Source organism: Chiroxiphia lanceolata, chromosome 15 (assembly GCF_009829145.1).
Source record: "Chiroxiphia lanceolata isolate bChiLan1 chromosome 15, bChiLan1.pri, whole genome shotgun sequence".
Classification (NCBI taxonomy): Eukaryota; Metazoa; Chordata; class Aves; order Passeriformes; family Pipridae; genus Chiroxiphia; species Chiroxiphia lanceolata.
In genome coordinates, this window is record NC_045651.1 from 15,290,695 (window position 1) to 15,318,348 (window position 27,654).

The 27,654-nt window shown below is 42.3% G+C and overlaps 3 protein-coding genes across 18 annotated transcripts in view; 2 read left to right on the plus strand and 1 right to left on the minus strand.

Moving 5' to 3' along the window:
• Positions 1–6,981, plus strand: part of COL23A1 (collagen type XXIII alpha 1 chain) — a 176,205-nt gene extending 169,224 nt beyond the window's left edge. For 3 of the 6 annotated variants that reach the window (XM_032702988.1, XM_032702990.1, XM_032702993.1), the window contains 7 exons: positions 331–402; positions 494–547; positions 816–842; positions 1,320–1,373; positions 1,981–2,067; positions 3,480–3,557; positions 5,959–6,084. In XM_032702988.1, coding sequence (XP_032558879.1) covers positions 331–402; positions 494–547; positions 816–842; positions 1,320–1,373; positions 1,981–2,067; positions 3,480–3,557; positions 5,959–6,006 — 420 coding nt within the window. In that variant the 3' untranslated portion in view covers positions 6,007–6,084. Of the gene's footprint in view, positions 1–330; positions 403–493; positions 548–815; positions 843–1,319; positions 1,374–1,980; positions 2,068–3,479; positions 3,558–5,958; positions 6,085–6,915 lie in introns of those variants that run through there. The other 3 variants (XM_032702989.1, XM_032702992.1, XM_032702991.1) reach the window with 3 other exon arrangements.
• The window catches only part of HNRNPAB (heterogeneous nuclear ribonucleoprotein A/B), a 29,283-nt gene continuing 6,552 nt past the window's right edge, over positions 4,924–27,654 (minus strand). For 2 of the 6 annotated variants that reach the window (XM_032702996.1, XM_032702999.1), the window contains one exon: positions 4,924–5,488. The gene's annotated coding sequence lies outside the window, so the exon portion shown is untranslated. Of the gene's footprint in view, positions 9,703–24,567; positions 27,424–27,654 lie in introns of those variants that run through there. The other 4 variants (XM_032702994.1, XM_032702997.1, XM_032702995.1 and 1 more) reach the window with 2 other exon arrangements.
• PHYKPL (5-phosphohydroxy-L-lysine phospho-lyase) lies at positions 16,073–25,062 on the plus strand. 6 transcript variants are annotated; one of them, XM_032702983.1, is made up of 13 exons: positions 16,073–16,301; positions 18,104–18,222; positions 18,976–19,135; positions 19,774–19,848; positions 20,610–20,718; positions 20,813–20,929; positions 21,137–21,219; positions 21,506–21,731; positions 21,984–22,138; positions 22,634–22,723; positions 22,942–23,072; positions 23,460–23,516; positions 24,884–25,062. In XM_032702983.1, the coding sequence occupies exons 2-12, from the start codon at positions 18,168–18,170 to the stop codon at positions 23,510–23,512; spliced, it is 1,254 nt and encodes a 417-aa protein (XP_032558874.1). In that variant the 5' UTR covers positions 16,073–16,301; positions 18,104–18,167; the 3' UTR covers positions 23,513–23,516; positions 24,884–25,062. The 6 variants fall into 6 exon arrangements, with proteins under 6 accessions (XP_032558874.1, XP_032558875.1, XP_032558872.1 ...); XM_032702984.1 differs by having other exon boundaries at positions 16,073–16,221; XM_032702981.1 differs by lacking the exon at positions 16,073–16,301 and adding an exon at positions 16,496–16,583.

Sequence of the window (27,654 nt, forward strand, 5' to 3'; positions counted from 1 at the left end):
CACAACAAATCCCTTGGTTACACTGTTCAGCAGTTGGTGTTCCAGAAAACAAGCAGTTTGTCCTTCCAAACACATTTACGACCTAAAACCCTCCTCCAGCACAGAGTCCTGAGGGCTGGCAGCACATGTGAGTCAGGGTTTCCAAACCAAAAGGCTTCAACCTGCATTTTCAACTATTTTCTTACCTGACTTGGTCAAGAGGAAAACATGGCCAGCAGTGTGGGTGAAAGCATCCCAGAGAAGGGGGCAGGGGAGGTGGTGGGTGTTTGGGGTGGATGCCCTGGGCAGAGCTGCCAGCTCTCCTTGGCTGATGCCATTTCATTTATGCAGGGTTTGGACGGTGCAAAGGGAGAAAAAGGTGACACTGGTGAGAAGGGGGACCACGGTGACACTGGACCTGCTGTGAGTAATTTTCCCAAATCTCATTTCTGGCTGTTGACAGCAATCTGCCTGACAGCAACAACCCCAATGCCTTGTTTCTTTGTAACTTCAGGGCCTCCCGGGCGCTCCAGGGCTCATTGGTTTACCTGGTACCAAAGGAGAGAAGGTAATCCATGGGGTGGGAGAGGAGAGGTGGCATTGGGGTGCAATCCTAAAACAGGGGCTGAGTCCAGCCAGAGCTGCAGAGCTGGGCTGACCAGCACTACCCTGGTGGGTCACAAGGAGCAGCCTCCAACCCCAGGGGCTGCTGAGTGAGCCTGTGCTCTTACTACCATATCACACCAACTGGATATAAGTTTGTCTGCAACACCAAACTCAACACAGCATGTCTTAATTCTGATTTTATGTCTTAATTTTTATTTTTACAACCGCAGGGAAAGCCAGGGGAGCCAGGATTGGATGTGAGTATGGAAACCATTAATTATTTATGTATAAACATGAATAGCATGCACGTAACTTGAGACTGTTGGGAAAATATGTAACTAAGATTGTATAGACTACTCTCCCTTAAACACAGTGCCCATGGAATGATGTCTGTAGGAAAGGGCTGAATTCAGGCCAGTTGGTGGGATACTTCCCCTGCACAGTGGAACTGCTCAGCTAAAGGTGCCGTGGGGGTTTTCCTTTCCAGCTGAGGATATTTGTATGGGATTCAGTCAAATGAAACTTTTAATACCTGTAACATTACTGGGGTGTGGTGGAGCACTCCAGCTTTCCCAAGAAATTGCTGACACATGAAGTAAAACGGGAAGAAAATGTCATTCTTCACCATGGCAGGATGGGCTGATGAACTGAGATGCCAAGATGTTCACAGACTGAACTTACAAAACCTTTTTTTTTTTTTCCTCTTTTTCCCCATCTAAAAATTGTTGTGATAGGGTTTCCCAGGTCTCAGAGGAGAGAAAGGAGAGAGAAGTGAAAGAGGCGAGAAGGTGAGTAGATTATGGCTGCAGACACATTCATGGGGCAGGACAAGCAGCTCTTTCTGCCAGGTTACCCTGGGTGCTGGTCCTCTCTTGGCTGTTTCTCAAGTAATTCCTGAAAGGCCTTTTCCATAGCACAAGTACTTGCCCAGTCCCAGAGTAGGGCAGGACAGGCAGTTAACTCCTACCCACCTGGAAGAGCTTTTGACCCCCACCCACAGCACAACTGCTGTGGGGAAATGGAGCAGCCTGACAGCTCCAGGCTGCAAAGAATCGCTGGTCTTGGTTTCTAGACCTTGAAAATAGATCCAAGGCAAAGGTTTTGCTACAGGGATCCTTAAACAAAGGGATGCCCAGCTGAGTCCAGGGCAGTGGCTGGAAGCTGCTGCTCCCACTTGCTGTCACATACCAACCTTTAGTCAATCAATTATCTATTACAATATCTCCACTCAGCTTTTAACTAAAGATTTTCACTTTGATTTAATTATTCAGCTGAGGTAACACTTGTGCAACTGTCCCTACTCTGGGTGAGGAGTGGGGCTCTGTAAGTGCTGTGAGACATAAAGCAAAGGTGTTCCTTCTCCTTTTTCCTGATATTTTCCTTTTGTGCTGACAGGGTGAGCGAGGAATACCAGGGAGAAAAGGAGCCAAGGGGCAGAAGGGGGAACCAGGCCCCCCTGGACTGGATCAGCCTTGTCCTGTGGTATGTCTTCCATTTCCCTCATCCTGAGCTCGGGTTGCTGGGGCTGAAAAGGAGCCACAGCTTTTTAGCCAGGGAAAAGGAGGGAGGATTTGGGAGTTCTCTGTTTTGCAGTAAATCAGAGCAGATGGTTATTGTTTTCTCACTTTTCTTACTGGTTTATCTGCACTGCTGGAAGTTCACTGCTCGCTGTAAGGGCTCCTCACTGGCCAGATGGGAGCAAGACACAGCAGTAAAAATAAAGGATCTTTGTGTAAAGACCTTCTTATTGTAGTCAGGAACAATGGGCCTCAGTAGAGCTCTTCAGGAGATAGTGTGAAGCTGCAGGCCTGGCTTCGGAGCATGTCTGAAATCAGGGAGTAACTGGGTGCTGTGCATGGGAGGTGATTTGAAAACAAGGTCAGCTCTATCTGTTCATCCCAGCAAAAACTGAGCGAGGGACGAGCCTGGGGAAGTGTCTTGGAGTTGATGCCATCATAGTTCTGCTGAAGAGAAGTGATGGATGAGCTGGAGCTGGAGCTCCCCAGGCTGCCAAGAAGTGCCTCTGGGAGAAGAGACCTCCCTGGGTTTCTCTGCCTGTGGCTCAGATCTGTCCCTTCTCAGACACATCCCGGGCCACCACTGTGCAGTGCCTACAAAGACAGGCTTTCCAGGAAACCTCCTGGGTGTTTGAGCCAGGGCAACCCAGATCTCCCAAGTCCACTTCCAGAACCTCTCATTCACTTGACAGAGCCCAGGAAAAAAAAAAAATCTAGTCTGACTTAGAAGTTATTTGACCTGGTAAAATTTACCTCCTTTTCATTACTGTTTTTCATATAATGATTAAAACCAGAGAGATCCTTTCCCTAAAATGCTTTGAGGGTGCAGGATGAAAAGTATCAAATATTGAACTGAAACTACTTAAATGTACCTGTTTAAGACTTTAGTTCAGAGCAGCAAATAGTGCCAGGTACTTGCTCTAACACGATCCAAAAACCCATTTCTTGTCTAAATGTGTGACTTTTCCTCAGCCTGCCAGCACAGCTATAGCAGCCAAAGCTGTTGTGTAGCTCTACCATACCAGTAAAAAGCTCCTTTAGTCAATATGCTTTATTTTGCCTGGAGATTGAATGTGAACTACCATTAATTTTTTCCTCCCTCAACATGTTGGGTGATTTACCTCTTACCTCTCTGACTGTGCTGTTACAAATGTGAATCTCTGGTTTGTGTATAGATGATCTTTCCCAGATGACAGACTCTGCGTGTCTGTGAATTCCCTACCATAAAACCACTCTGCTGACTTGCTGTGTCATCAGAAATGGAGCTGTGAAGCTCTAGACCTGTCCTCCTCCTCCTCCTCTGCTGAAACGTGGGTGTCTGTCTGACTTACTTCTGGTCCTTTATCATTCTCAACAAGCAGTTGTTTTTCCAAACAGGGAGATCATAGCATTGCAGGCAGCAAAAGGGAGCCAGGTTTGCCAGGCCTGGATGGGCTGAGCATGCCCTGTCCTTTGGTACAGTATCTGCTCTCTGCCTGCCTTGCATGGTTTGCTGTGTGTGTTCCTGCTGTGGCCAAGCCCTGTCCTGAGAAGCAAATCCCTCCAGGGAGAGGAAGGACACAAGGCAGCAGGGCGGGAACGAGATGTTTCACTTTGGCATTTGGGGAAGGATGCCAATGTCTTGTTCCTGCTTCCTCCCAGTTAAAATGACTTTAGATAAGGAGTGTAAACCATGGGAGATTACGTAGAGGATGCTGGTCCCTTCCTGGCAACAGATGCTCAAAGTTAGCTACAGTTTCTCTCAGCACCTGTGGCCCAGTTTGGTTCCCCTTGTGCTGGTGCAGTCCTGTAAGTTCCCATTCCCAGCTGGGATTTGAAAAGCTTCCCTCGAAGGGGCAGCCCTGCAGAGCAGGGTCACCAGCACTCTGGGCATCAGAAGGGCTTTGATGTGTCAGCACAGAGCTCAGGTTGGGTCCAGTGGTTATGCAGGAAGGTTCGTGCTCTCCTCCCCAAAAGGGCTCTGCTCAACTAGTCATTGTTTTATTTTCATTTTTTTTAACCATAGAAAATGCTGCATGTCAGATGATTTGCAGTTGTCCTCAGAGAAACAAAAGGGCAGTAAGCTGTTTCTCTTTCAAAAAGTTAAATTACTTTCAGATGTGTCAAAGAAACCAATTCCTAACAGCAGGCCTGCTCCAACTCTCCGTATTTACTCCCCAGAGATGTTCTATTCACCAAGCATCTCCCATCTTAACTGTACAGAAAACACAGGACCTCTCTGTATTGAAGGCATTGTAAACTGCAGTAGGTGATTTCTCCAAGATGTAACTACAACATGACCAGTTAGTGAAGCCCTTGCACATCTCCCTGTTTGTGTATACGAAGGGCAGTTGCATGTTGGTTGGAATGGTGACTTTGTTCTCCACCCCACTGTGTGGTAGAGGTTTTCTGGGCTCTCAGTGATGGCTTTTAGTCCAGGAGCATCAGCACGAGCCTTACACACAGGCCACAAAGCTCTTTTTAAGTTGACAAGTCACTCTGGAATCACTGGAGTGAAAGGTGGTAGAAAGGCTGGAGTTTTATGATGACTAAAGTAAGTACTCTGAGGAAGGAGAAAAAAACAGGGCAGAAATCAACTCTGACCATCCGTGTTAGGGTGTGCTTTAACAGCAAGTCAGGAAGTTTCTTGGTCAAACGACTGCTCTGCAACTTGTCCCCTGTACCCTTCACCCTCAGATAACTCTGGCAAATGTACCAGTTGCACTTTTCTTATGAATAGTTATGGACCAAAACATTGACCGTGTCAGCAGAAAAATGTGTGTTTTCTAACTAATGTCACAGGAAAGCATGTGCAAATAACTTGACTTCTTAACACTGTGAGTAGCTGGAGAGGGTAACCTTACTTCACTGCATCTGTTTTATTGGGCATAGGCTATTTTACATATAAAATCAATACAGAATACAAAAAATGTGATGACTGACATTTACAGTAAAAAATGTAAAATTGCATTTTGACCTCTGTTTGCACTGGCAGTTCCCTCTGCTGCACACACATCCCCGTGGCTTCCCACCCCCGGGGAATCTGAGGTGGCTCTGAGGGAAGGGTCAGTGCATGTGTGCTCTCTGTGGCTCTGCATGCAGAAATTCATGTAATCGGAGATCCAAGAGCCTTAAAAAATTCCAGCATCACAAAAGGCAGCTGAAGTCAGCTATTTCTTCTAAAGTGTCTTGAAAGAGCTGGTCATACAAAGCCCATTCCTCTTCTAAGGGGCTCCTTTTCAGTGCTCTCCTCCTGGTCAGTGAGCTCTTCTCTGGCTTTCTGGTTTTTGTGTGCTTCTTGAATCTCCATTGGAACATGACAAATATTTTCACTCCCTTTGCATAGTCCACAACTCATCCTATGTCAATCAGTTCAGCAACTCAAGATTTCTTAAAGAAACTAAGTACTGCAGGATCAAATTTAACACAATCAGGATACCATCCAGGAAAAAAAGGACCTACATCACCTCCCCCCCCAATTGAAAAGCACATTTTAACAAAAAGTACATTTCCACATCATGCTTTCCATATTTATGTCTGATTACAAAACCCACTACCTCATAAAGCAGATCATGAAGTTAATGAACTGTGGTTTCAAATCTTTATATTTGTTCACATTTTCTTTTTTGTTTGAAGGAAAACAGAAAGTGTAGATTTCTGATTTTTTTTTACCCTGGGGTCTGTTCAGTTTTGTGTTGTGACACATGGATTACATTGCCTGCATATTTATTGTTGTGCATATACAGTAAATGGGTTTTGCATGGTAATTAACAGTGCTGCTAAACTATTCATTGTTGTGACAACTGAGCTTCAGGTTTTTGGGTCTGACACTTAAGCCACTGTCAAGAAAACTGAATCTGTAAATTCAATTTTGCAGGGACCAGACGGACTGCCAGTAGCAGGATGTTGGCATAAGGTACAGTAACATTAATAACTGTATATCCTTGAACAGGCCCCAAGTAATTTTTCTGGCTGCATGATGATTGTTTGCCCTGCTGCATGTCCTTTATATGCCTGGCAGACATGATGTCATGCCTTGGGAGAGCAGGATTCCAGCAGCTTCAGTTTTGTTCCCCACTGCTCTAGATTGGTGCTGGGAACACCAAGAACTTGCTAAGCACAAAAAAAATCGTTGTTGTTAATACTGTCAGTAGAATGCCTTTTTACAGGCTTGCTCAGGCTTTTGTTATGGCCCAGGCAGCTTAGGAACCACCTGTGGAAAGGCTGCAGCACTCTGCAAGATGTGCTCCTGTAACTTACTCAGCTCATAAGCTCTAGATGAGAATTTTACAGTGGGTTATTGCTTTGTTGCAGAGTTACAAACATTTATGGCCAAACAAGGGCTCTTCTGCCATTGTAATTATAACCCAGAGCCACCACACTGGCTGAGTGCTCCAATACCCTGGGTGCAGGTAATTCATTCCATCTCCTGCACCCAGAACAGCCAGGGGTGTTAAGTGCTAATGCAGCCTGGGAGAATGAGGAAAGATGTGTCCACTGGGACATGAGGATTTAATTCAGACTTGCAGAAGAATGCTCATTCTCTGACAAGGGTATGACACTGAAGCTGAGAGGAATTACTAACCCAGTTGCATGTGGATGTAGTTGGGAGTTAACAGCAAGCATGTTACTAACTGGTTGCAAACCCTCAGTTAGAATGTGAGCACACCCTTAGTACATCAAAGTTTTTAATTATGTGTAAGTCATTTGGATGTCTTGTTAATATTAAAAGAAATTTGAATGCCAATCCTTATAATAATAACAATAAGGTTAGTAAGTGTAAGGAATGGAGCATTTATCTGATTAAAATGTTTGTCTGTGTGTTCTTTTTCAGTGATCCCTAAGCATGAAGCACAATATGTAAATAATGTGATATATTTTGATCTTTTTAATTTTTGTATAAAAAAAGGAAAAAAAAAACTTCCGACAGTAATATATTGACCCTTTTTTTATACTGGATTCTGACATTTACGGACTTGGAAAATATTGTAAAGCTCCCAAACCCATAAAATACGCATGGTAACACCAGGATTTGATAAAGGTACTGCTGCCAGTAGCTGGGAATGAACAGTATTTTCACTGCTCGTGCTGCTGTGTGAACTAACAGTACTGAGCCAGCTGCTCGTGTGCCTCATCGCATGGAGTGAGCCCCTGTCCTAGTCTGGCTCTCACCTCTGTATCTGCATTGCACATGCACATTGAAAGGGTGAAAGAACCTGGCTGAAAACAAAGAAAAAGAGGATGCAGCCCTGAAAATGGAAGAAGCTGCTGTAAACTGTCTGGTCAGACAGGAGAAGGACTTGCAACCTGCAGAGGAGACAAAGCCGAGCTCCGTTCGTCGCTGCTGCCGGGGTTTGGAAACAGCAGCTCTGGGGCTGAACACAACAACCCTGACTGCCTGGGGTTATTTCTACAACCATGAGAAGCTTTTTTCCCCTCAAGGGGAAGCACCTCTGGGTCCTGTTCTGGGGTCTGTGCCTGAAGATGTGCCAGCACTTTGTTACTGTGGAAGCTGAATTCCCCAGGAAGCCTCTGCTGGAGAATTTCCAAACAAAAAAATGTGGCAATACTTTCAGTGCAGAGAGTTGCAGGACAGGGAGGGCTCTGCTGAAGTCCCTTCTTAAACAACAGAGCATATAATTTTGCTGTTGGGATTCCTAGAACTTGGGAGTTTGGAGTATTTAATTGTCTTGTTTTGTGAGTTTAATTTACTTTTTATTTTTTCTTGGTTTACGTGGTTTTAACTGTAAACTAACTCTGCACACTCCTCTTGTCTTCTTCCTTCTCTCCCCCTTTTCAGTCTCTTTCTTTAAACTATCTCAGGCACATCCCATGCAGAGCAGGGCAATGAATGGATTATTATTTTGATATCTGTATATGCCACTGCAAAATCAATTAATAACTATTCCTCAGTTCCCATTTTTTAAGATGTTGAAAAAAACAAGAGGCTGTGCAGTAGAGAGCCATAAACAATTATTTCAAAGAGGAAAAGGATGGCTTACAGCCGAGTCTGTTCAGCTTACAATGAAGATCAAGAGGCAACCAGATTCCTTTACAGGGAGGAGATACTTTCTATTAACAAGTTCTTAAACTGAACAGAGAAACATGTACAAATATTCATCCAATGAGCAGAAGATGAAGCTACACAAACTCAAACAAGCAAGCTGTGGATTTTTATTGGTGAGACTGGTTAATCCTAACCAGGCCAGTGATGTAATCCCCATCACCTTAATGCCTTTTTGATTTAACAGTTAATTTCTGGAGGAAATACTTTAGCCCCAGACAAGTTGCTGGGTTCTGTGTGGGCGTCTTAGGTGAAATGAAGAGCCTGACCATGATATCAAATATGATATCAGGGTTCTCTGTGGCCTTGATCTTAAAGAATACAGAAGGGAGTCATTTTTGGTGCCCTGAGTAGATCTAAAAACCTGTTAGAATTCTTGCTTCACTGCAACTCTTACTGCAGCTACTGCCAGAGAGGGCTTGAGAGAGGGATGTGACTGTCCAGGTGCAACTGCCCTGTACAAGCTGACCTGGTGCTACAGGAATTCTTGCTCCAGTGTTCTGAAGAACAGTGGGAATGTGCTTTGTGCTCTGTGCAGGTTGGGTGATGTCTGTGGGTTGTTACCTGTGACTGGATCCTGGGTGTCCTTGAGCTCATCCCTTTAGCTGGGGGGGTGTGTTGTGTGCTGGTCAATGCTGCACTGCCCATCTGCCTTGCTGGGTGTGGACACAGGAGATTTAAGGGCTGTAGGCAGTGAACTTGTTACCTGTTGTTGTTGGCTGCTTAGGGTCTACACCTACACATCACTTGTGGCTATACTTGGCATTTTCACCAGTTACTCACCATTCTCTTGGTCACCATATAGATTAAATCCATGTAAATTCGTATCAACTAACAAATCAAGAAACAAGAATTATGTAACTCAAAACAGCAATGAAAATGCATTTTATTTACTTCCATTTCATGTTCTTAGCTATCACTTTTGGTGTAGGGGTTTTTAAAGGCATAAGGAGCAGCTAACAAGCTCCCACTGGTTTTTAGTGCTTTTGAAAAACCCCTTTATTGTCCCAAATTAAAGCTAAAAAAATCTTCTGTGAAAGGTTGAAGGCAAATCTCTCATTGATGTCTCCAGGAAGATCTGTAATTGTTCCCTTAATGTACAGTTGCTCTTCCCATCTGCCACAGTCATCTCCAAACTAAAAGCAATTCACTACTCCAAACCACACTGTGGGTTTCTACACTCAAATTCCTGCCCGTGTCCTGATCACGGAACCTCTTTCAGTATCAATGAGAGTTCAGTCCCCAGAATGACTGCAGAAAGCACAAGAATCTGGAAGTGTCCACAAACAATCTACAATGCAGATAGAAAAGTCTTGTTTTACATACGCTGGCAAAAACTAAACAGCTTTCTATCTAGCTCCTACTTGAAGAAGTTTGATATCACTGAAGCTACAAGACAAGCTAACCTCCAAAGCTTATGAAATTATATTAAAATTTATATTTTCTCTGAGGAAATACCCCGAAGTCCTATTATCTTCAGGTAAACAAGTCAGTATTCCGTCTTCAACTTGTGGAATATCCAGTGCTTGTAGGCATCAACTGTGACCACTGCCAGGCCTGCAAAACATTGATACAGAATACCAGAAAAGTGCTTTACCTATTGCTCCTCACCGTCCCCCTCCCAGCACAGAGCTCTGCTGCCACAGCACCCGGGACATTGGTCGTTAGGGAGGAAGAGCTCGTTTGGAATCACCTAAACCTCGTAACCAGGGTGCTTATTCCCCATCCCTGAGGCACAGCCTGACCACTCACAGCGTTTCCACACCACTCAAGGAAGGCTGGAATTATTCTCCTAGCACGGGACTCCACCTGGTATCCAACACCCACCAGTGCCACACCTCAGCTGCCAGATGTTTTGGTGCTCACCTTTGGAAACTGCCAGGCAAACACCCTCGGGTCGGTTCATCCGTGCACCTGCAGCAGCGAGGGATGTTCAGGACATGTGACTTACTGCCCCTGTACAGATCAGCCATCTGTGCTCAGTCACTTCTCTGGACTCCACTGCCATTCCCACCAGGAATGCTGGCAGGTACGGATCCTGCTGTATGCTGTTGCCACTTTGGCTATGAGGAACTAACCAGTCTCCAAGGCCTGTGGGTGGTACATCTCCTCTACCAACCCCTTCCACCACCAAAGCAGTGGAGCTCTGTGGAGAGCAGAGCTCCTGGGAGCAGAGCAGGGAATGGATCCCCAGGCAGGGCTGAGGTTCTGATCAGCACTTGAAGTCCCTCCTGGTCCTCAGCTGAGATCATGCATCTGACCTTTATGTTCTGAACTGAGTGTACCTGGTTCCCTGCCCACGGCAGGAGGTTGGAACTAGATGACCTTTGAAGTTCCTTCAAACCCAAACCATTCTATGATTATCAATCATATCATTCAGAGCAACAGACTATATTAGAGGGACTGTTGGGTTTTCTATGGATTGCAGAGAGTGTAAGAGGGAATCTGTTTAGACTTCCATGTGCCTTCCACACACACACACACACACACAGAGATATTCAGAAGAGTAGGTTGTTAAATACAGAGCAGTCATGATCTTATTGCAATGAGTTAAAAAAAGATGTGCTTTGCTCAGCAACTTCATGCCAGATCAGTTGATTATTTTCTCCTTCCAGATGAAAATGTTTATGTGGGTCTTTTTGAATACTTTTGAGTTTGCAAATAGCTCACAAAGACAAATTTTACTTTTAGGTATTACTGGCAGTCTTGCTCCAACTCAGTCATGCTCTCAGTCTCCCACAAAGCATAGGGCATTTTTTCCCCAGGAAACCTCTCTTGTTTTCCCCTCTGGTTGGAAAGAATGTGAGACTGTTTTACAGCAATTCTGAAGTGCAGCAAAATGTTACCACTATATGTCAGTAGCAATAAGGATGATTGACAGGGAGGCTGCTAATGCTTATGAAATGTGGGTCAGTCTGAGACTTGAACAACTTGATTTTTCTTGATCACTAAAATATTTGGTATATTGGCTTCATGGATTCATCAGCAGACATTCTGGGTAACACACTGAAGTTACTGGTCTTGGGGAAACCTGAAACTCAGACAAATTTATTTTTGTTTTCTAGTTTACAAACCAAAATTCCTTTCCCTAATTAAAATGCCTGTGAAAGCATGGTGGTTTCCATTAGGTTAAGCTAACCATGTCTGCCTGCTGCCCAGGAGCAGAGGACAAGCAGCTTTCTTTAAGGCTTGTTCTATTTAAAATTGTGGCTGACAATTACCTTTCCAGTTGCTACCAACATCCTCTCTCTAACACGCTGCAGGAAGCAAAGTTCCCAAACTGAATCCTTAGGGCACAAGAGCTCACTTGAAACCCCTGAGAAGGTTTTTCAGCCACGAAGCTCTTGTTTTTCTGCCACAAGGCAGGCAGGGCTGCCTTGCCACGAGACATGGCAGATGTGTTACGTGACTGACTCTGGCTGTGGTTATGGGGGTTGTGTCAGTCCTGGTGCCCCAGGAGTGGTGATGCTGCACCCAACTCTGGGGAGCACTCCCTAAAGCTTCTGGGGAGAATGGATTTGAGGGAGAAGGGAACATGGCCAAAAAACCCCACATGTGTAGCTCCAGCAGCGCTGGGAGTGTACTGGCAGCTCAAGAGGGCCCTTGTCAGAGCATGAACCTGATGATTTGGCCTGTGCTGATGGGGACAAGTGAGATTAATTAAGAGTTTTGCAGCTGAATCGCGGCTTGGCCAGTGAGTTCAGGAATATTTCTCTGGATTATGAAACAGGTGGTAGAGAAATCCTGATCTGACTCCAAGCTGGAACTGTTTCCAAGTGTCAATGAACCAAGATTTTACTTAAAAAAAAAATCATCAAGATGTTGCCACTTGCTTTGTTTTATTCCCATGGAGGAGTCCTGTACTCACTGCTTCTGACACTTGCTGTATATAGAATGGTGATTTCCATATGGATTTTTCTCCTGTGTATTTAAAAATAAGAATGTTTCTTCTATGGTAAGCAACTTTCTGATGTGTTTTCTTTTTAGGAAACCAACAGGTGAAACATTTAGATGAGCTTTTGTCTTCTGTAATTTCATAAATTCAGCATTTTAAATTCTTAAGCAAACCAGCAAAACATGTGGGAGGTTTCAGCAGCTCAAGACATCCCATGCAATGATGCAAAATAATCCACAGAGAATGACACAGGTTGACCTGTGATTTTAAGATTAGTATAGTAACCCACTAACCAGGCTAAATTTTTATATATATGGTTTTGCAGTCAGCCAAACATAGCAGGCTCTTGGGCAAGAATGAAAGAACCCGCTCACTGTAATGCATGAATAATAATTAAAGTTAATAATAAAATTTATTTAATTTTTTTTAATTTATTCAAATTATAAGATGGCAGAAATTTCCAGCTTTATAATGGTAAATAACTCCCCCTGTGCCTCCTTAGCCTGTCAATATAATGTGTACTATAAAGGTGTATCAGAGCAGAGATTTCCTGCTCAGTGAATGGTGATTCAATGCTGCCCTCTAGAGGAGATATTTTTAATACAAACAAATTTATGCAAATTTTATGCTGTGACACTGTCCCTCAATTGGCAGCACAGAGAGAGATGGGCACGACTTTTGCATAACTCTGTGGTTTGAACTGATATTTGTAAAACAGCAGTACACAGACAGAAACTTTGTTTTTTCCAAAGCTGGTATTTCTTTCTTGGGAAATACCATCATATTCTCACACTTGTTTTTTCAGTCCCACTGCTGCCTAGATAATTTAAAGAATTAAACAAATTAAATCTACCTGTAGTAGGTTACATGTCATGTTTCCATTTCTAAAATTTTGAGCGTGAGAGCTTGGAATTATTGTCTTTAGAGAAAACAGATTTTTAGTTAAGATATGCAAAAATATTAATAAAAAATGTAAAAATTGAAACACCCCCAAACTACTTATCCTGGACAAATACTGCAGGTATGTGGGGTGAGTTTGGTTTCAATGTGCTCTAGCAGAGCTCAGTGTGTCCTCAGCAGGTGTCCAGGGCTGGAGCAGAACCTCAAGTTAATTTGGAACTCTTGAGTTTTACCTTTCATTACCTGCTGACATGCTGAGCAGCCCAGCCAGCCTTCCCGGTGTTTAGAACCAGGGAGATTTTTAAGTGAGAGATATGAAATACCTGCATAATTTCAAGAGGCCTAAGAGACTTCTGCTCAACTCAGGCAATGACTGTGGCACAAACTGGCCTTGGCAATCTTACAGGGCAGTGTTTATGTAAGAATATTTCTTGGACTCTTTTGCAATAGGGTTTTTTTTTAATTTATGGGCTTTTTGTTTTGAGGGTTTTTTGTTTGTTTTTTTCCATGAAAAGAAGGGGGCAGAGGGAAACATCTGGTCACTCTAGTTAGTCCAGTCTCAGTGTCATTTGCTGCAGTCACCTGCCTTCTAATTGTGTCCCTGGCACTGCACTGAACCTGGCCATAATTTGTTTGAACTATGTGTATTTGTTTGAAATACTTCACAGCTCTGCTTCAGGGAATCTACTGCAGACTGAAGCAAACCAGTGAGTAAAAAATCCATTTCCTAAGCTTTATTTTCCCTGATGATCATTTATATCTGTAAGCTAAAAATTATAGTATTTTCACACCCCCAGGTGAGCTACTGCAACTTTTCCATGTGCTTACAAGGGGTGTGTAACTGTTGTGTAACCTGCAGCTAAAGCAAGTGCTGAAAACCTGACACTTAGAAATGAATGGAGGAAGGACTTTAACAGATTATTTTATTGTATACTACTGGAGAGAGCTTGGGGGAAACCACAGGAAAGCTGGAAAACTTGAGTTTTCCAAGCGTAAGAAGTTGAATTATTGACAAGAGAGTGGAATAAGAATTACACTAGTAACATTTTGTGGTTTTCCTATGTCTTAGGATGACAATTAATTCCTGTTTGTTAAGTTGCCTCATAGTTGCATAGTTTCATGGAACAGTCACTCACATGTGTCAGTGTGTGGTTTCTTATATAATGTAGATAATGAACAGAAACTTAAAATGGAGATGGCCCAAGTGTCCATAAAGGACACTAACACCCCTTGCTGCTTTTTTATATACTGTTAAATACTGCATTTGAAAAGTGTATTTTACATGAATTTATGAAGTGTAGGTAAGTCTGTATCAAACTTGCATTTCTGCAATTACATTAAAAAATTAGGACCTGGCTTTGCAAAGCAAAAGCACCCACATTACCCACTGAATTTGTGAATTTAGTACAAGAGGTAGTAAACTGCCATCACTTAGAATGGGAGTTGGAGTCCTGTTGTGTTTGCTGGTTTGTTTCATAGAGTGCAGTTTTACAGACAATTTCATAACATAGCTATTTTTTGTGTTACTATTTGGGGTTCTTTTTCTGCTATCTGAAAAAACAATCAAAAAAATTCAGTATGAGGAAAGTTCAGCACAAAATACCACAGTCAGAACCTGCTCTATGTTCATCTTCTATCCCTTACTTTGGACACAGAAATATTACAAAACTTGCATGTACACTAACATTTGAGAAACTGTACCTGCTGCTACTTAAAATCTGACTGAAAATGTTACTTATTTGTAGAAAAATACACTCAATGTCTGCCTTCTCTGCCCATATTTGTTTTGAAATTATGCCGATAGAGCTTAATCCTCTACCACGTTATGCAAGTGTCCCTCATTTATGTGAGTGGTTGCATCACTGCAGGGAGGCTGTTCAGAGGAGAAAGGGCTGTTTGTGTGTGTGCAGTTTGGACATCTTGCCAAAATTAGTTTTGTTTTGAATGTATTTACATGGTATTCTATACAAAGCTGACTAAATCTATATATAGATATTAAAAATACAGAAAATGTACTTAACACCTCTACTTGCAAACTTTTTGTGATTTTTTTTTTTTTAATCATGTATGTGCCATGAAAAGTATTCTATTTACTCATTTCTTTGGGGAACAACTACTTTAAAAATGAAGGCATTAATAACAGTATTTCTTATCCATTGTTTTAAACATGTTAAAATGGTATTAATTAGTACTGCATCATGTATTTCTAGTTTAAAGCTGTAATGGACAATACGTTACCTTGAGACCTCAAAAAATAATTTTTCTTGTGCTTTTTTTTAATAAAAGCAAAGACTAGATTTTTAAAAATGGTCTCTCTGTACAGATCACTTTTGCAGTTGTGTGAATATGTATAATGAACTCTGCATTTGTAACCAAGAGTAAACTTTCCAAATTGTAAATGTTCAGGTTCTTATTATAAATAGCCAGTAAATATCTTAACCAGACAAGAGTTCAAATAAAGATTAACAGTCATTATTATATTTTTCTCCACTGTCTTCTGTTACTTAAAACCTGACTTCTATGAAACAACTGGGTTTGACTTCCTAAATTCAGTCTAACTTTTAAGTGCATAGCAATTTGGTTTAGCATTCTCCATATTACACTAAGTTTAAGTTGCTCCTGTGCTTATCAAGTAGTTGCAACTAGAGATAATTTTGGTGGCTATAGCTAGTCAGCAAAGTCTGCCAAAGTGTAGTTTTAAAAGTCTGCTCTGTTTAGAAAAACATCGTAACAGATGTTGCCAGCAAAAAAATGTGAACATGTACTTGGAAGGGAAAAAAATGTGGCATTTTTTAGAATGAATCTGGCTAAGTTCATGAATTTGTATCATGGGATACAACACCTACACAGCAGAACTTAACCAGAAGGGAGGTTCTGGGATGGGTTATCTCCCTGTTTTTCTTTAGGTAATTCCAGTCAAACAGGAATAGAAGAATCACCACTCTAATCTGATGACAGCATTTCCTCTTTTAATCCTAACTATTGCCTGTTCTAGGATCAGCTTTTAAGGAGTCATCTGTCAGGTCTACTTTTATCTGCCACAGAGGTACAACATATAAATGGTTGGTTTTACTTTTTCTTAAATAGTCAAGCACGCGTTGAACAATTACTTCACTTCTAACACCCAGGCTAACCCCTCAAATTATTCTCAGCTGTAAAAGACGCTTTCTTGGCAAGTATTTCAAAGGAAGAGTGCTATAGCTGCACTAATGGTCCTGAAGATGCTGTAACCCAGAGGACCTGGGGCTGGATGCGGCTCCGAACCCCGCGCGGTGTGTGAGGTGTGTGGTTTGAGGGGACCCCGCAGGGCGCAGCCTCTCCCCGCTGCTGCCCGTGAGGGGAGCGCCATCCCCGCGGCCAGGTGAGTCCCGGGTGACCCACAGCCCGCTCCCGACCCTGGGCCGCCCCAGCCGTGCCGGGGTGTCGCCGGGGCTGTGCTCGGCGATAAGGGCGGGCAGTGCCCGTGTCCCGGTCCCGCCCTCCCCTCCCGGCCCGGCCCCCGCGGGAGGCGGCCGCTCCCTCGCCCTGCCCTGCCCTGCCCTCTGCTCCGTCCTCGCCCGGCCCTGTCGTGTCCCCCGGCCATGCGGGCGGCCCAGCCGCGCTCCCGGCAGCAGACCCTGTCCCAGCGGCGGCGGCTCATCGGGTGAGTGCTGCGGGCGGGCCCGGCCCGGGCGGGCGCTGCCGCCTGACGTGGCTGCGGGAGCGGGGCCGAGCCCGCGGCAGCGCCATGGCCGGGGCCGCGCTGAGCCCGGCACCGCTGCACCGGGGTAATTACCGCTGGGTAATTAACGGTAATTAGCGTTTCTTAAGGAGGGGGATTACGAAACTCAAGTATAAAACCCGTATGACACCGAGCGTGCCGGTGTAGACTCTAAACTGCTTAGAAAGCGTTTCCTGCGAGCCCGGCGGAGCACGGCTGGGGCTGACAGGCCGTGCTGGGCCGGGCGAGGGGGTTTGGCTCCCCTGCTGTTATAGCCAGTCTATGAGAAAACTCAGTACACCAAAAACATGGTGTTAACAATAATTAACAACATATTTCTGCCCACTTTGAGAGAGTGGAGTACAGGACTCACTTCCAAACTTCCAATTACTGGTAGTGTTTTAACCAACCTAAAAAAGTCTTGGTTCTCTAAATGACCACCAGGAAAGGCAGCATAACTGTATTTAACTTTAGGAATACTTTCATATCATATATATTAAAAAACTATAAAGTTACTTTTACATGTTTTATAAATCCAGAAGTTGGGCTGAAAGTAAATGCTGGAATTAGAAATGTGCCAGTTACACACACCTGAAAAATACCACTCCGGGTATTTATTTAATCTTTTTTCCAGCTGCTTTGCAAGACCCAGCCTCTGGAAGCACTGTCTTAGCATCTTTTGAACAGTCAGGGTAACAAAAAAACCCGACTGTTTTACCATTCTATGCCAGCTCACACAGAGAGTATTGCATTCCTGTAGGGGAGGGATAGTGAGGCAGCTGTTCACTTTATCATTGTCCTTTGTTGTCCATTTGACAATAGCTTTGTAATCACAGTCAAATCATTTCTGTATAAGCAATCTTTTAGTAAATGCAGTATGAAAATCTGGCTTTGCCATTCAGAGTCAAATCTCTGCAGTTCCTATTTAGACAGACATCTCAATTTTACTTGTTTGGCAGTTGGTTTAAAAAGTGAAACAAAACAAATGCACTTAAGCAGACTCAGCCTTATAATACCACTGAGTGTTTTAAATAAGGTAAGTGAAGCTTTATACAGCTGTAACAATCACCTGCACCAAACTCTCTGGAAAATCAGGACCTTGGCAATAGCAAGAACATCATAAAAACAATTACAAGATAGGAGACACCAAAGAGGGTTTCAGAACGTGAAGGGCAGGGTAAGATAAGGAGTCACAGTAAAGACAGGATGAAACTACAGAGGTGAGTTCTGTTGTGTGCTGTGGCTAGATTCCTAGAGAAGGATTTTCAGTTCTGGGGGTTTTCCCTGTAAATCTAAACAAAATCTGAATTGCTTTAGAACCCAAGGCCAGAAGCAGGATGACAGCACATGCCCACAGAGACGGGAAATGTCTTCCTCTTTATTAACTGACTGAACTGAAAATATTACCAGCAGGATAAACTAAACTCACTAAGATTTATTTTGCTTTCTGATGCCTGTTACAGGTCTTCCTGCAAGCTGTTTTTCTCTAATGATCCGGTGAAGATTGTGAAGGCAAAAGGCCAATATATGTATGATGAGCATGGAAGACAATACCTTGACTGCATAAACAACGTTGCTCACGGTAAGCTAAAGTCAAATGTTATTTGATGCTGTGTTTTTCTAAGCAGAACAAGGAACAATCAGTACTTTTGCCACTGTTCCATTGTGCTGGGGGGGGGGGGTGTTTAATTGGAATAGTGGAAGGAACCTTTCTTGAGCCTGTAGTTCCAGGGAATATGGTTTGTTTGAATTTCTTTGTGTGTAAATGTGCTCTCCAGAATTGCTCCCTGTTCTGTTTTCCTAGAAACATATCTAAAACATTCAGATTTTTTTCCATGGAAGCTCAAGTAAAGCACCTCCCTGTAAAACTAACAAATGACATTTTGTTGTATTTGTAAAAGTTACTGATAAGTGTACAGTCACAGGACCACTGCTCAGTGTGGTGCCTTAATTGTGTATTACTACGTAATTGCTGTTTTCTTACAGTATTTGAAAACTCTCAAACCTAAGCCCTACCAGGACTAGTACTTCTTTGATGGTAAAACACGTTCCCAAACTCCTAAATTATGTAAATGTCTAAATCTAGGTATTAAATCAGACACTATTTGTTTCAACATGTCAATTCTCAGTACTAACTACAAATCTTAAAGGACAGTAGCAGGCAACTTCAAACATTCTGAGGGGCAAAAACATGTACCAACATTGTCTTCTGCTGACAATATTAAGGCCCCACTGAGGAAATTACAGTCATCATAAAAGTATTAAGTTGGTATGTGAATGAACAATGTGGGCAGCATGGAAGAACTCTCACACCACTCTCCACATTCTCTTGCAGTTGGGCACTGTCACCCTGATATAGTTAAAGCAGCCCATGAACAGAATCAGTTGTTAAATACAAATTCTCGTTATCTTCATGACAACTTGGTTGATTATGCAGAGAGACTTTCAAAAACGCTACCTGAGAAATTATGCATCTTCTATTTTTTGAATTCTGGGTAAGCTGGGTACATCAGAATTGATACTGGGGTTTTACTGGGTATATACAAACAAGCACAGCACTTGCTTATCAACAGCCAGTTGCACGGTGTGGTGGATGGCTCGATACTGACATTGTTTGGGGTGCTGGTTTTTGGGGAAACTGCTTATTTTCAGAAGTTCAGTGACTGAGGTTCACACTTAGCAAGCTCTCTACCTGGGAACTAAACTAGTGCTTTATTTAAGAAGGGGTTTATTCTATTTATAATGCCTTGGACTACAAAACAGAATGTAAATATTTACTGTATTAGTTTCTGGTCTGACTTGTCTTCTGACTTGGGAGTTATAACCAAAATTAAATGTACCAATGCATTATTTCTGCTGGTAGGGGGGAGGGAGTCATATTCTCAAGTAAGGTACAGCTGGGAGAAAAAAAACCCAAACTGCTTCCATAGTTTCTGCACTGAGCTTTTTAAGGTGGATTCTGTTCTGGTGGGCACTCCTGCCTAATTGGTGCCGATTCTTAAGGGATCTGAGCAAAACATGCACTGAGTTCTGTCTGTTCTTTGCAGACATGGACAGCACTGAGAGGGAGGTTCAGTTTTCAAAACTCAGGACATATCCTCAATGAAACATTTACTGAATTTTTCAATTGCAGATCTGAAGCTAATGATCTTGCCCTGAGGTTGGCACGACAGTACACAAAACATGAGGATGTCATCGTGTTAGATCAGTAAGTACACTGGCAATTTTATCTACTTTGGGGTACAAGGCTCAGTTTCAGCCCACGGTCAGAGCGTTTCTGAAACCCTGTTGTGGTAGAAAGACTGACCTGGAAGCTGAGGGGAGTAGTTTTTCCCTCTGTTCAGTATTTGTGAGAGCAGCTCAGAGAACTATGGCTGGGCTCCCCAGTACAGAGACAGCTGTTGACATGCTGGAGGGAGGCCAGCAGTGACCTGCACAGGAGTGAGAGGGACTGGATTTGTTCGGCTGCAAGAGACAGCCAGGGAGATCTTACTGCAACTACAGCTATTCCAAGGGAAGGAGCAAAAAAGATAGAGCCAGGCCTGAAGATGTGTAGTGACAGAAAAAAAGACCTAAGACAGAAGTTGAAACCTGAGGAATTTTCATGAGACACAGGAAAAAATCTTTTACCATGAAGATGGTCAAACATTAGAACAGGATGCCCACAGACACTGGCAGCTCCATCATTGGAGGATATTCAGAAACAGGCCCTTCCCATTCTTCTGCTGTCTTGTAATACTGCTCCTGAGTTACCCTGCTGTGATTCCAGTCACCAGTGCAGGCAAACCAGTGACCAGTCCTGTCCTTCTGCATCCCTTATATTCACAAAAATCCACATAAGTACTATGCTTGATAGAAACTGCAGAGCTCAGCTTAAGTGACTGTTTCCTACCAAGGGACCTAGATACTCTTCACTATCTGTAATGCTAATCCTGAAGAAATCTTGATACTAAGGAAATTACTGTTTAGTTCTGCCAATTGTTTTTTAAGTGCTTACCATGGACATCTGACATCTTTGATTGACATAAGCCCATATAAATTCAGAAATCTAGAAGGACAAAAGGAATGGGTCCACGTGGTATGTACTTCAGCCTATATCTATCAATTACCTGTCAATTTAATGAAGTTATATTTATGATATATTGAATACAGGGTATTGTTCCTTTGCATAGGCTCCTGTTCCAGACACATACAGAGGACTTTACAGAGAAGACCACAAAGATTCAGTGACAGCCTATGCTGATGAAGTGAAAAATATTATTGAGCATGCACATAAGAGAGGCAGAAAGGTAAAAAGTTACTATCTTAAACATTTGTTTTGCCTTAGAAATGAATGTGCCTGACTGTCAATGCCATTTAGGGTTACTGAGCTAAGTGGTATGGACTTGTCAAAAAGAAAAGATCACATAATAATGCAAAAACCATCTAAGGACAAAGAGCTTGCTCCACAAGTTTCTCTACTGTGGTTCAAACATCACATGCTACCTGTGTTTCAGATTGCTGCATTTTTTGTTGAATCTCTACCAAGCGTGGGAGGTCAAATCATTCCACCAGCAGGTTATTTTCAAAAGGTTGCACAGTAAGTGTCATTCATTACCCTAGCTTTTTAACTTAACATACTTGCTAAATATAGATAAGAGAGAATTTCTCTGCCTGCTGTAATAAATAGCCTGATAGGCAGGAAACTACCTAAGCCTTCATGTTAGAATGTGAACTTTGTATGGCAAAGACCTGCTTTTAAACACATGCTCTAGAACAAGTTTGTTTCCTGAAAGTTTGCCAACTAATGCTTTCTGCATGTTCTTAATCAGTAAATATTATGTTCTCTTTCCTCTTAAGAGACAGTAAAATCTGTTCTGTTACAGGTATGTGCATAAGGCAGGAGGTGTATTTATTGCTGATGAAATTCAGGTTGGCTTTGGCAGAGTTGGGAAGCATTTCTGGGCATTCCAGCTTCAAGGAGAAGACTTTATACCTGACATTGTCACTATGGGGAAACCAATAGGAAATGGGCACCCTCTTGCCTGTGTAGCAACAACAAAGGAAATTGCAGAAGCATTTGCAGCCACAGGAGTGGAGTATTTTAATACAGTAAGTAAAGAGCTGCCCAAACTCTCCTTTAAAAATTAGATAATCATGCAGTGTTGTTATTAATATTTATTAATATTTACCACACAGTTACTAAACAGAAACTGTGTTACTGTATTATTTCTATCTATCTCTATCTTTCTGGTATATGACTCTTTACTGACTCTATCTGATAAAAGTGGTTACACTTTCAGTGACCCCATTGCACCTTCTCTTCCCTTTCCCTGGCTCTGTGTGTTCCTTTCCTGAGCTCAGTTTGGTGGAAACCCTGTTTCCTGTGCCATTGGATTAGCTGTGCTAGATGTGATTGAGAAGGAACACCTTCAGGCTCACGCCACAGAGGTAGGCAACTTCTTGATGAAGCTACTCAAGGAGCAGCAACTCAAGCATCCCATCATTGGTGATGTCAGGTATCAGTGCCTTATTTACATTTTTAGCTGCTTTTTTTATTTGGTGCAAACAACTCAGTCCAACAGATGTTTTAAGAAATTAAATTTGTGTTTTCAGCAAAAATAAACAGCCTGCTGTACATTAGATTAAAATAATCTTGAGCTTATCAAAAGTCTCTTATACTTTGCCACTGGGTCAGTACTGTTTTATGAATTTATTAGCTGCTAGAGGAGTTCACTTTCCTATTTGAACCTTTATGTCAAGTGCACAAAGTACAGAAGTGATGAGCTAGATGGAAAACATGCTTAACATCCTGTCTTGTGCTGCCATTCTGAGCAGACAGAAGTCTATATTGTATTACCACATTTCTTCAAAACAGCAAAACCTTTTCTATCAGTAGCCAAACATCAGGTAACTCTCATGCAGTAAAGGTATGGTCTTACAAAAACCTGGTTTTTAGTTCACTTGCAGTTCCTTCCTCTGACACAGAGTGACTGGTTTTATTTCTTTTAAAGGGGTTGTGGCTTATTCATTGGAGTGGACTTAATCAAGGACCAAGCAGAAAGGACCCCAGCCCCAGCAGAAGCAGAGTATCTGATAACAAGGTACATGGGGCAGCCATGGAGTTCCTCAGTGTGGGAGGCAAGCACACAACTACAAACTACCCTTGCCACTCAGTCGTTGTTACAATACAACAATCTGGCCAAAAAAGAAACCAGTCAGTGGGGAAAGGCACCGTGTGACAGCCTCCATGCTGGAGCCTGCAAGTTCTTCTGAACTACATGCAAAAGTAAACGTGATTCTTTGCTATTGCTCTTTCCAGACTTAAGGAAGAATATATTCTACTGAGTACAGATGGGCCAGGAAGAAATGTGCTGAAATTCAAGCCCCCAATGTGCTTCAATATGGAGGATGCAAAATTTGTTGTGGAAACAATGGACAAGATACTAACAGGTAGAACTGATCAAAACCCTCAAAAATAAGAGGGTGGTTGTTGAACTGCCGCAAAGGCAAAATAGGCTACAGTACAGCCAAGATGGCAGATGGTGAGCCTTCCCTTCTAAATTACTCTGTTTTGAAGTTTTCTAACAAAACTATTTCCTCCACAGATGCAGCACATGCCTTTTAAAACACCTTTGCTCTGGCTGAGGTTTAAGAGTTTACCTATCTGAACAAGGGCAGCTGGTAAAAACTGTCCAAATATTCTCAAAAGCCATAATCTGTGTGCATTTGCCACTTAGCTTTTTATACAGTTTCTATACACTTAGCACTAACAAAGTTAGTGCAAAACCTTGTTTTAAAGTCGTGACTTTGCTAAGTTGTTGCTTATTCTCTCTCCAGATATGGAAAAAGGATGTCTGAACCAACAGAAAACATCTGCTTGTTCTACTTGAGCAGGTATTTATCTCTAGTCACACAGTACTATTTAAAAGCCAAGGTTCCTATACATAACTTCACAGGCATTATCAGAGTAAAGCCTCCTCAGAGGTGCTTTTACTTGAAGTTAGTTTGCAGGAATTTCAGGCAATCTCATGGCATGGCCCAGACTTGTGCACATCTGGCATTCACAGCTCCTTTCTATCATAGGCTGACACTCCCAGTAACATTGTGTGTGCTCATTTGCTTCTAAGCCAGGTCCAACATGTCCCAGACATGACTACCACAGCATGCTGTGCTGGTCTGGGAAGCTTTCAGAGTGACTGGGTTTAACCCTTGGCATGCAAACGACATGCACATCAACACAAACACAGAGCCTTTATGCTCAGTGCCATTATCTCCAGACAGAAGCTGGTCCAGCTGCATAACCACCTCTCAGCAGATCTCCCCTTGCCTGCCAGTCAGGACATCTGCATCCCACAATCTGGGATCCTCCACTTATGCTAACAGCTTTGTGAAGAGCTGTAAGTGGTGCTTTTGTGTTTTACTTAACATCTGACTTGGAAATAGTATTGCCTTCTGTTCCCTTGAGCATTTTTTCCCCTACTTGGTGGGATCATTTCAGGTTCATGGATGGTATCTCAGGCTTAAGCACCGATTTACCCCTACAGTCAGAGGTTTGGGGGCATCAGAGTAAGACTGAGTCCTGTTAAGTCTTTAAAGCCTCCTAAGTCTTCATCTGTTGAGGTCCCTCCATAGGTTGCTGAGAGAGGACATCTATCTGCAACTTAAGTTTGCCACACACTCATGAGTACAGTGTACACTTAGAGTTACACCTTGATAACAACACCCTTTGGTCCATTTAGTACTTGTTCAACCTACTCAGACTAAAAGACAACCCCATGTTTAGTAAAACTCTAGACAGCAGACAGGAATGTACCTGATGTGATCATTGTGATCATGTAATCATTGGTGGTCTCAACCACCATGAGGTTCACAGTGCTACAGCCCTGAGCTAAGGAGAAATGTGCTTTTAGTGCAGTGTAATATTAGTATAGCAGGCACAAGAAAAATGTGTTAATATTTTATTTAGCAAGTTAATGGAAAGACATACAGCTGTTTATACTACTTATTCTTAGGAACAGAAAGATTACTTAACAGTGCCAGTGTAACTTAGAGGCCTAATGACTTAATGTGCTTGTCTGTAATCTAAACTAAGCAAGAAAAATGCTTTTATTCTCTACAGGAAACCAAGAATGCAAAAAGGCTCTTACTAAGTACAGTACTAGTAAGACACTTACATATAATGTAAGTGAAAATGAGGCAATGAAGTAATTTCTTTTAATGATACTTTTACAAAAAATCATAACATTATTTTCTTTCCATAGGTTTCAAACAATGTTCAAGATCTACTACTAAGAAACATTATTCTACTATAATAATGCACATTTAATCTTCATCCTAGCATGTCTTAGATCAGATAAGTCACCTTTGATTTTGTTATTTTCAGTTATCTTGTTTTTAGTAAAATCTTCAGGAGAAATAAATTTTACAAGAGCTTGTCTCAGTTCTGGCAGTGTGGAATTGCCTTTTATTTAAAGCAGTTGTATCTAAAACTGATTACAAAGGAGTATCTTTCTAGTGGCTACCATAAACTACAATTTCTAAATTCATGCTCTTTCAGGTTGGGATGACCCAAGGGGTTCTCTCATTTGTTTACACCTCCAGCTGCCTATGCAAACACCAGTCTAGCTGCCAGTACACCCAGTCCTTCCCAGGCTCTCCTGACCAGTTTCAGCCACCAGTGTCATAACAAGGTCCCTGGTAGCACTATATTCAACAAACAGTCTCAGCAACCAGATTAGGTCAAAAAACTTCAGTCCCAAATTCCTAACATCAAATGCATGAGGAACAGGCAGCTGAGAGCCACTGTTCCCAAAACAGTTCATACAAAGTCTGTCCTCAAGAAGTATCCAAGCAGGATTAGTAAATTAAGATTAGATTATAGCCATAAACAACAACCTTGTGTACATGCCTTTGCTTTCACCAGGCAAGTACATGTTCTTTGTATCATAAACTTTTCATACAAAGAAGAAAGGGAAAAGCCAGCTCTGCATTTAAGTACCAGTGTCCTCAGATTCTGCCTAAGGCCTCATCACCTGTCCAGGAAGCATTACCTGAGAACCTACTTCCAAAATCCACCACAGTAACAGCCAGCTGACAAACTCTTGCTAGGACACAGAAGGACTGCAGTAGAATGGTCCTGGTACTGTGCAAACCTCCCACTGGAGGGCCAGGTGATTGCTAGAAAAATATTCTGCTACCCCTTACTTCACAGGAAAACCAGTAAAAATATGCAATAGAGTAAAGCACTGAAATTTTACATCTTGAGACAGTAATACTTTTAAATACTGTACTCATCTGGTCTGCAAAATTTTTTTTTTTTGCAAGTAAGTAAATTGGGATTGAAGTTACAGTTCAAGCTGTAAAGTTCTCAACTATCACATTTAAAATCTGATTCATTTTTTTTAATGCTCAAGATTTCCACTTAACCCGGTAAGAGTCTTACAGAGAGATTCTAACTTTACAAACAAGTTTTTCTTTTCAAGGACAGCCAGCAGGGAGCAGCAGATTATAGTCCCTGCAGAAATAGCTGCATCCCTTGCTAAAAAACCTGAAAAGGTCACTAGTAACATCTGCTTATTTCTTGTCTTAGTTACTTGGTTTGATTCCAATTCTGGGCATCAAAGAGAATTTATTACAAGGGGAAAAAAATTGTCCTGTTTTATCTTTAAAAGGAAAAAACCCAAATTAATCACTGCAACAAATATTAGAAGTTTACTTTGTGCAGCAGAGCTTGCTACTTATTTATAAATCTGAGACTGGGACTATTCTGCAACAAGACAGGCAAATCACATGACAGTTATTGCCTTAAAATAGTGAACTAGTCAAAAAAGGAAAGCTTATTTCTAGCTGGTCACTCATCTCTAGAGAAAGAGATGTTTTTTTCCACCCACAAGTGTAGTGGAAGTTCTTTTAGCCTTTTTTGATACACAAAAAGGCTTCAAAAATTCAACTTTGCATTGGTAATTTAATGTCTGTCCAACCTGCCTCTCAAGGCAGGTATATACATACTATTAGCAACTTGTAGACAAGTCTCAGACTCAAGACAGTGAAACATGAAGGAAGTGCAGCCCAGCTTCTTCCACACCTCTTGGCTTCCTCCTGCAATGCTGTCCAGGCGCCAAGCCCTACCTGAGTCCTACACCTCTGGCTCCTCCAAGCAGAGCCCAATGCAGACACCACCACAGTTACACTGAGCCCCTGTGCCTGCCTAGGGCAGAGCCACCAGCTCACCAGCACAGCCTCAACAGCTGGGGCTCCTCACCTCAGCTCTCCTCCACAACCTCCAGGCACAAGCGACTGCAGGGTTCAGCTGCCACTTAACTGCAAGTGAGCACAACTACCAACACAGCCTTCTAGTTTCAAGATTAACAACATTAGGCACAACTCTTCATCTATCAAGGTACTGCCATGAGCTAAGTTCTGGGAACAGGAACTGGCGTTTTACTAACACATAAGCTGAAGAATGGCACAAGACACTAGATTACGCCTTTTTTATTTCAAAAGCTAGGATAGCTTCAATATCCATGTCATGGTGAATCAGAACACATGTAAAATACCTTACAATACATTAGATTCCAAAAAGGTACCAAAAAGTACAGTAAAATTAACACTTCCATTACAGGAAATGTATGACACAAAAACAATACAAAATAAAAAGGTGGAAAGTGACACTGGTTTCCCTAAGATGCATCTCATTCTGTACAACTGGAGTAATGCAGAGTCCATAGTTAACTCCAAGAGGCAGTCCCTAGATGCAGAGCTGCAGCTTTAAGCAGACCCTCAAAATCAGTTTCAGTTTAACCTATTAATAAAATCATTAATTAATATCTTCAGCAATGCTGAAATTTACACACCACACTGTCTAGACAACTAGTTATCTGTAAGTATTAAACATGTAAAACATTTCCAGGGAGCTCTTCCAAGTAAGATGCACATTTAACAGGCCATAGAAATTTATTGTAAAGTTAAATTTGGTACAGAACTGAAGTATCCATCTACAGCATTGTATACAAAACCTATGCAGTCATTTTCC